Genomic DNA, 8278 nt, shown 5'->3' on the forward strand with positions numbered 1-8278 from the left:
TCCAGTGCTCCCAGTATTACATGTGGTCATCATTAAATTTGTAAGGTAATGAAAGTCCTACAACATGTGGAACTTTCTATTTTTGAAAGATCTCATTTTATTTTTTAGAAATAAGATATGTATATTATGATGCCAATTCTCATCTTCATGTCTGCATCTCCACAGTCGGCAATCTGACAGCTCATACAGCCTATGAACTCTCTGCTTGGGCCAGAACAGACCTGGGGGACAGTCCTTTGGCATTTGAGCATGTCATGACCAACGGGACTCGTCCACCCACCCCTAGCCTCAAAGCCAAGGCCATCAATCAGACCGCTGTGGAATGCAGCTGGACTGGTCCCAGGAATGTGGTAAGTCGGCCTCTTCCCTGATGCCAGGCCACTAGAAAGTCCCAGAGCTGTCTCCTCAGTTGCCATTTCCTCCTTGTCTCACTCCATGACCCCAAACACAAGGTATACTCTTGGTCAATTCTGGATTCTCCATTTTATAGGAGAAACTGACATCCCAGGACCAGTATCACTTTCTACACCCTTGCCTGGCATCTGAGAAATGGTACCCCCCAAAATATGCATTGTGAATCCTAAAGGTCATAATCCCATTTGGAAATGGGTCTGTCTTGAACCAATCTCTTCTGAGATCATCAGAGATCAAACAAGTGGGCGAAAGAAGCAGAGCTAGATAGGAGAAGAGAGATGCTAAGCCATATGAACATCCCCCAGAAGCAGAAGCTCAAAGAGACAAGGACCTTCCTCTAGAGTGCACAGAGAGAGCAAGCCTCACCCGAGAGCCCGCGCTCTGAATTTGAACTCCCAGCTGCCTAAACTGTGAGAAAAGCTGTTTCAAAAGCCACCGATTTATGCTATTTCTATTACAGCAGCATGGGGTGACTCAAACACTGGGCTTCTGAAATAGTAGCAGAAGAGGATCCAGGAACCCAGCATGTGGTGGCCATCTTCAAGGTGCCTGTGTGGCCCAAGGTCTACTCCAGGCAGCAGGACAGGAGGAAGTTAAAAAGGGATCATCACTCTTTACATGAGTCTTCATTAAGGTCTCATGTGACCCTTCTTGCCTCCATACATTAACCAAAACTTTGTCATGTGGCCTCTCTTTGCTTCCAGGAAGGTGGAAAATGTTACCTTTTTTCCAGATGGCAATTCTCGCTCTAAACCAAAGTCCTACTAAAGCAGAAAAGGAGATTGGTGTTGGCTGGGCAGCTGGCTGTGTCCATTCTGGATCCCTCCACACACACTTCCTGAGCTCTTCCCTCTCACTCTCTAAACTCGCAGGGCCTCCACCTCAGTCAGTATATCCGCTCAACTTGCCATCTGTGCTGCAGACAGGAAGAGAGCCACCCTCCCTGGTAACCCTTCTCTTACCCTGGCTCGGAGGACATGGAACGCCATATGCGTGAAGCTTTTTACTTATGGTCTTGCCTGTTTCTCTTCTCAAGACTGGGCTCTTTAGACCAGAGACCACTTCATATTTATCTTTGTAGGTACAACTAGTGTGCCTAGCACAATTAAGCACTTTCTCTGTAAATGCTATTGGAGTAAATATTGAAGTTGTTTCCGGGGTCTTGATTAGAGATCTCAAGAGGATGAGGCCACTGTCCAGTGAGGTGATGCACGTTTTCGTCCTCTGCTTTCACCAGGTTTATGGCATCTTCTATGCTACATCCTTTCTTGACCTCTATTGCAACCCGAAGAGCGTGACAACTTCATTCCACAACAAGACAGTAATAGTCAATAGGGATGAGCAGTATTTGTTTCTGGTAAGTGTACCTGTCCATGCAGTTTGCTTTTTTTTTTTTAAAGGGATGCCCCACCTTATGGCCTCCTGAGCTCTAACCCAGCCCCTGGGGGTCAGGAACTCTTGGTCACCAAAAGGAGGTCCCTCCATATTGTTGAAACAAAGCCTGACCAATTGCAGCTTGCTTGTGAAATGTTGATAATTTGGTGACTGAGTCATAGCTGTACATAAATCAAAAACTTTTATAGGACTTCATCTCTAGGAATTTAACCTGTGTACTTGGAACATGTGTGCAAAGATAAGGTGAAAAATGTTTGGTGCACTTGTGATCGCAAGGTATAGGAAGCAGCTGTTAAGAGAGGACTAGTTAATGAGATGGAATCCTCTTAAGGAGATGTTACAGAGAGGATGTGATATTGTAGGATAAGCACTGGACTGCTAACTGCAAAGTCAGTGGTTCAACTATGAGTTGGAGCCGACTCCATGGCACTTAATAACAGCATACACACGTGTGTATATATGTATGTATTTATACGTACGAACTCACACAAGTGTATACATACATGCACATATGCGTGTATTCTATATGTATACACACACACGCACACACTATAGCTTTGCCTAGATAACATAGGGTGTTTCTGGAAGGAAGAGTTACTGTACAGTTGATTGCCTTTTGTACTGATACTTTATTGTGTCCTTATGTTGCTGTTTTGTTGGGAAGAAACAACTGTCTAATCTAATAGAGATTGTCTGCAGCCCATGAAGCCTTCACTTCCTGTGCATGTGCTTGGGCCCTCTAGGTCCGAGTGATGATGCCTTACCAAGGGCCATCGTCCGACTACATCGTAGTGAAGATGATCCCAGACAGCAGGCTTCCACCCCGCCACCTTCATGTGGTGCATACAGGCAAAACCTCAGCTGTCATCAAGTGGGAATCACCGTACGACTCTCCTGACCAGGACCTGGTGAGCAGCCAGGCATCCATCTGGTAGTCTTGCTCAGTCTTGGGATGCGTAGAGGGATCTGATCCTGGGACAGAAAAACGCAGGCCTAGTGGCTGCTCACTTCTATCTGGCCAGTTGACCTTGAATCATGACAACGCTGCCAGGTCAGAGTAGAACTGTGATGGCTGATTTGTCATGGGTGAATCACCAGACCTGTCTCCTGAGAAACTCTCCTTTATTAAGCCCAGATGCCATATTGACTTGCTCTTCCCTTTCTCTGTGCTCTTTTGTGCCCCTTCCCTGCCCCTCTAAAGCAGGAGTCAGAAAACTATGGCATATGAGCCAAATGTAGCCAATCACCTATCATTATAAATAAAGTTTTATCACAACCGAGTTACATCCATTTGTTAATATACTGTCTGTGACTGCTTTTATGTTATTACAGACAGTAGAGTTCAGTACTTGTGAGGGAGATTTATAGCAATCAAAGCCTAAAATATAATATGTACTGACTGGTCCCTTACAGAAGAAGTTTTCTGGCCCCTGCTCCCACTTTTCCTTGCTATGGGTTGCTTTTAGTCTACCCAATCTGGGATGGTTGCTTTTAAATGCATGATTACTCTGGTTGGTATGAAAACTCCTCTTGACCCTCAACTTCCTCCTGATGATTGAGTATCTGATACCCATTGTAGGTCTCTCTATCTTTCCCTTGCTTTATACATAAGAATCAAAGTATAGTTCTCTGCCCTTTAGAGCTAGGACGGAACACTTTCATTCATTCTCTCTTTACTGACAGTTTTCCCAAATGATTGCAGTGAAGGAGATATTGAGGTTGGGTTTTTCTTTCCTGCTCCTTGCCGATGTCACAGTTTTAACGTGGCTTTCCCTAGAGTTGTTTTTTTTTTTTTTTAAATCTAATTGATAATTCTATACAGTGTTACAAATTTTAAGCTGAATAGTTCACAAACTTTCTAAAGGATGGAGTCAGACTTTGGAGCTCAAGACAATGTTGTTGGTCACAGTCACTAATGTACTCGGGTAACATTGTCCATTACTGAATTACAAAGTAAAACATGCAAAGTTCCTGATTACTGTTAATGTGACTCTTCCTCTTGTCTTAGTTTTATGCAATTGCAGTTAAAGATCTAATAAGAAAGACTGACAGGAGCTACAAAGTGAAGTCCCGCAACAGTACCGTGGAATACACCATTAGCAAGTTGGAACCTGGAGGGAAATACCATGTCATTGTCCAGCTGGGGAACATGAGCAAGGATTCCAGTATAAAAATTACCACAGGTAAGTCGCAGAGCAGTTAGAAGCTTTCTTGCACAGGAAGGTTCCCAGGGTGTGCTACTAGGGAGGGCTCTTGTTGTTGTTGTTAAGTGCCATCTAGTCAGTTCCGACTTATAGCGACCCTGTATAGGGTTTCCAAGAAGCAATTGGTGAGCTTCAACTGCCAACCTTGTTGTTCAAACTGACCTTGCAGTCCAGTGCGTTAACCCGCAATGCCACACCAGGAGGAGGGGCTTAAGACTTGCCCTTTCTTTCCAGACTTTCACACATTGCCTCTTCATCCCCACTGGGGCAGGGCAGTGAGGAGCTCCAAATGGCCACTGCTTCCCAGACTCCTTAGCTCCCGTTAGTCTCCTCTCCTCTAGCTGGTTTTGATACTGCAGTTGTTGTTGTTGTTAGGTGCCATTGAGTCGGTACCGACTCATAGAGACCTTATACACAGCAAAACGAAACACTGCCCGATCCTGGGCCAACCACACTACTGCTGCCACTTGGCCAATCCATCTCATTGTGGGTCTTCCTCTTTTTCTCTGACCCTCCACCTTACCAAACATGATATCCTTCTCCAGTGACTGGTCCCTCCTGACAATATGTCTGAAGTATGAGAGACGAAGTTTGGCCATCTTGGCCTCCAAGGAGCACTCTGGCTGCACTTCTTCCAAAATGGATCTATTGGTTCTTTTGGCAGCCCATGGCACTTTCAATATTCTCCTCCAACACCATAACTCAAAAGCATCAATTCTTCTATGGTCTTCCTTATTCACTGTCCAGCTTTCACATGCATATGAGGTTATTGAAAATTCCATGGCTTGGGTTGGGCACACCTTAGCCCTCAAGCTGACATCCTTGCTCTTCAACACTTTAAAAAGGTCTTGTCCAGCACATTTGCCTAATGCAGTATGTTTGATTTCTTGACTGCTGCTTCCTTGAGTGGTGATAGTTGATCCAAGAAGAATGAAGTCCTTGACAACTTCAATCTTTTCTCCGCTGATAAGAATGTTGTTTATTGGTCCAGTGGTGAGGATTTTTGTTTTCTTTACATTGAGATGTAATCCATACTGAAGGCTGTGCTCTTTGATGTTCATCAGGAAATATTTTAAGTCCTAGAGATGATAAGCCTGAACACAAGCCAGTCGTTGCATCTGGGGGCCTGCTCTGAAGTCGTGGTGGTTTCCTGTGGCAGTATGACATGTAGAAATGGAGAAGGACTAATAGTTGGGCAGTGGATGATGGAGCAGACTCCACAGCCAGGCTCAGGTTCCGAGTGCACACGACATGATCTGCTATTCGGACAGTCATAGAGTCAGGAGTGTCAGTGACAGAGGCTCCATCCCACAACTGGCAGCAGTGTTTCTGGACCATCCTCAGTGGTCATCCAGTGCTCTGTCCTCAGGCCGAGCTCTGGGACTCGGAGCCTCCTCTAACTATGGAACAGGACTAAGGCAAACAGGAACTGGAGCAGACATTCATTCCGGTGCAGAATGTGCCATAGCATTGCCCCCGTGCCTCCAGCCTTGCCTCCTCCAGTGCTTGTAACCATCCGAAGGGCCCCAGGAAACCACATTTCTCAGATAAAGAAGTAATAACCGGAACAAAACAAGTGCCAGTTAAAGAGTATTGACGACGGTGTGCTAGATTCTATACTGGGGGCTTCAGAAAGGTCACGGAAATATTCCATTATCTGTTCACTCCACTTTGCCACAAGATTTTTGAAATGTGGTGTTGTTGGGTGAGCTCTGGACTGTTAACCACAAGGTTGGTGGTTCAAATCCACCAGCCACTCCTTGGAAATCCTGTATAGAGTTGTTATGAGTTACTTACAACAACATACTAAGCAGAGTATACTCAGATGTGTTTTATGCCTTCTTAGTTCAGCTCTTCAAGATTAACATTACTGAGCTCCCTTTTATAGATGAGAAAATAGAGGTTTGAATATGTATCTGCTAACAGCATTCTATTTCATCTTTAATTTGCAGTTTCGTTATCAGCACCTGATGCCTTAAAAATCATAACAGAAAATGACCACATCCTTCTGTTCTGGAAAAGTCTAGCTTTAAAGGACAAACATTTTAATGAAAGCAGGGTAAGTATCTCCCTCATTCTCCATAACTTTGGAAATCTAACCAACATGTGATTTTAGAGATGAGTCCATTTACAGTATACTGGCAAAGAAAGGTTTTCTTCTTTCAAAAACAACAAAAAAAGAATAAGACAAGAAGTGAACTTGAGAATTAAAGAACCATGTTCTGTGAGATTGCTAATTAGTGAAATGTTTATATTTGCCTGTTAAGGATGAGAATGTCTACTCCAAAGCACTTTTTCAGTCTTGTATTTGTCTTTTCCTGAAAGAAAGGAAGTGGGCCCTGGAGGTCCCACTGTGCTTGCCTGAAGCTGGGCTTAGCACTGTAACCAAGAATCCCACCTCTCTTCAGACCCTCTGTGGGGCCAGGCTGTGGGTTCGCTATTAGGAAGCTGATCTGTCGTTTCAGAGAGATTAGAGCACAAGAAAAGCTTTGAAGACACTCTTGTTTAATTTGCTGTGGGCAAGCCACAGTTCAGTCTTGTATTCACAGGAGGAGATAGCATTAGGGGAGCAGAGACCTGGGAGGAGGTTTGCTACCCAGGGGTGGACAGATTCTCGAGTGCAACTGTGTGGGCCTGATCGACATCAAAGCACCAGCTGAACAGGAACCACTGGGTGAACGGTGGCCACCTGGAGGCCATAAGCCTTACCCAGTTGTCTTTGAGTCTCCTGGGACTCGTCAGAGGAGAACTATGTACCAGAGGGTGTTCAGTGGTGAATTTTGGGGGATGAAAACCACCAGACTTCATTCCAAGGCACTTTAGTGGGGACTTGTACCTCCAATTTTTGCTTAGCAGCCTGAGCTCATATTAACCCCTTGCACCACCGAGGAAGTACTTGGAGATGTGCTGTATGATAAACGGCCCGAGGGTTTTAAAGAGCTTCAGGTTAATGCCAAATACAGAGCTCAATGCTAATCTGAAAATTCTCACAATTCTTTGAGAATTCTCTCTACTCTCACAGCTTTGTCAGATAATCGCTTTGAACCTCAAGGTCAGCGGTTCAAGCTCACCAACTACTGCTCGGAAACTCTATACAAGGTTACATCGGGTCAGAATTGACTTGATGACACTTAACAACAACATCCCTAAGTTTAGAGAGCTTCTGAATCACTTCAGAACACCAGTGCTTTTACTTTTGCTGAAGCCGCCATAGGTAGGAACATAAAAAATTTCAGTTACAGTAAATAAAAGAAGAACATGTTCAACTTCATGAGTCATATTAACAACACAGACATAGCACTTTTACAGTAAATTGGCAAAGATTTGGGAAGGAAGAATTTTCCAGTACTGATAATGTTGTTATTGTTAAGTACCGTGGAGTCGGTTCCGACCATAGCAACCCTGTACAGGGTTTCCGAGGCTGTAAATCTTTACAGGAGCAGAAAGCCTCATCATTTCCCCGCAGAATGGCTGGTAGTTTTCAACTGCCAACCTTGAGGTTAGCAGCCTGATTGGTAACCACTACACACTACCAGAGCTCCTTAGAATTGATAATAGTTGGCAGAATCAGCACACTGAGAATATAAATTGCTTCTAACTTTGTAAAGCCCTTTAGTACTGTGTATCAAAAAACTTAGATGTGTTCATATCTTTTAAATCCACAATTCTAGGAATATATGCTAAGGAAACAATGTGCATACAGAATGTATGTACTAGGCTCTTCAGCACAGTATTATTCATGATAACAAGAAATAGGAAACCACCTAAATGTCCAACAGAGAGGGACTGGTTAAATAATTTATGAGTGGTTGATGTTTGTGTAACCTAAATTTACTCCTTTATACTTTCATGTATTTTATAAATAATCATTTATTTATAAGTTGTTAAGTGCCATCGAGTTGGTTCTGACCCAGAGTGACCCTGTACAGGGTTACTGAGGCTGTAAATCTTTACGGGAGCAGAAAGCCTCATCTTTCTCCCGTGGAGTGGCTGGTAGTTTCCAACTGCTGACCTTAAGGTTTGCATCCTGATTCGTAACCACTACGCTACCAGAGCTCCTTAGATATTAGGTGGAAACCATTAAATGCTAACGTTGTGCTGTAGGATCAGCACTAGACTTGAACCACACAGTTGACAGTTCAAACCCACCAAGTGCTCCTTGGCAACCCTATGCAGGGTTGCTATGAGTTGGAATCAACTCAACAGCACTTAACAAAAAGTTTATAAAAAGTCCACAGAGGAATGGGATTCCAGGCAGGTGGTAT

General features: G+C 44.0%; 1 protein-coding gene across 1 annotated transcript in view; it reads left to right on the forward strand.

Moving 5' to 3' along the window:
* SORL1 (sortilin-related receptor, L(DLR class) A repeats containing) overlaps positions 1–8278 on the forward strand; it is a 236220-nt gene that overhangs the window by 218378 nt on the left and 9564 nt on the right. The window contains exons 41-45 of the mRNA XM_006833925.1: positions 166–350; positions 1652–1771; positions 2553–2717; positions 3818–3992; positions 5966–6072. Of these exons, the coding sequence (XP_006833988.1) occupies positions 166–350; positions 1652–1771; positions 2553–2717; positions 3818–3992; positions 5966–6072 (752 nt within the window). The remainder of the gene's footprint in view (positions 1–165; positions 351–1651; positions 1772–2552; positions 2718–3817; positions 3993–5965; positions 6073–8278) is intronic.

Source organism: Chrysochloris asiatica, unplaced genomic scaffold (genome assembly GCF_000296735.1).
Source record: "Chrysochloris asiatica unplaced genomic scaffold, ChrAsi1.0 scaffold00008, whole genome shotgun sequence".
Classification (NCBI taxonomy): domain Eukaryota; kingdom Metazoa; phylum Chordata; class Mammalia; order Afrosoricida; family Chrysochloridae; genus Chrysochloris; species Chrysochloris asiatica.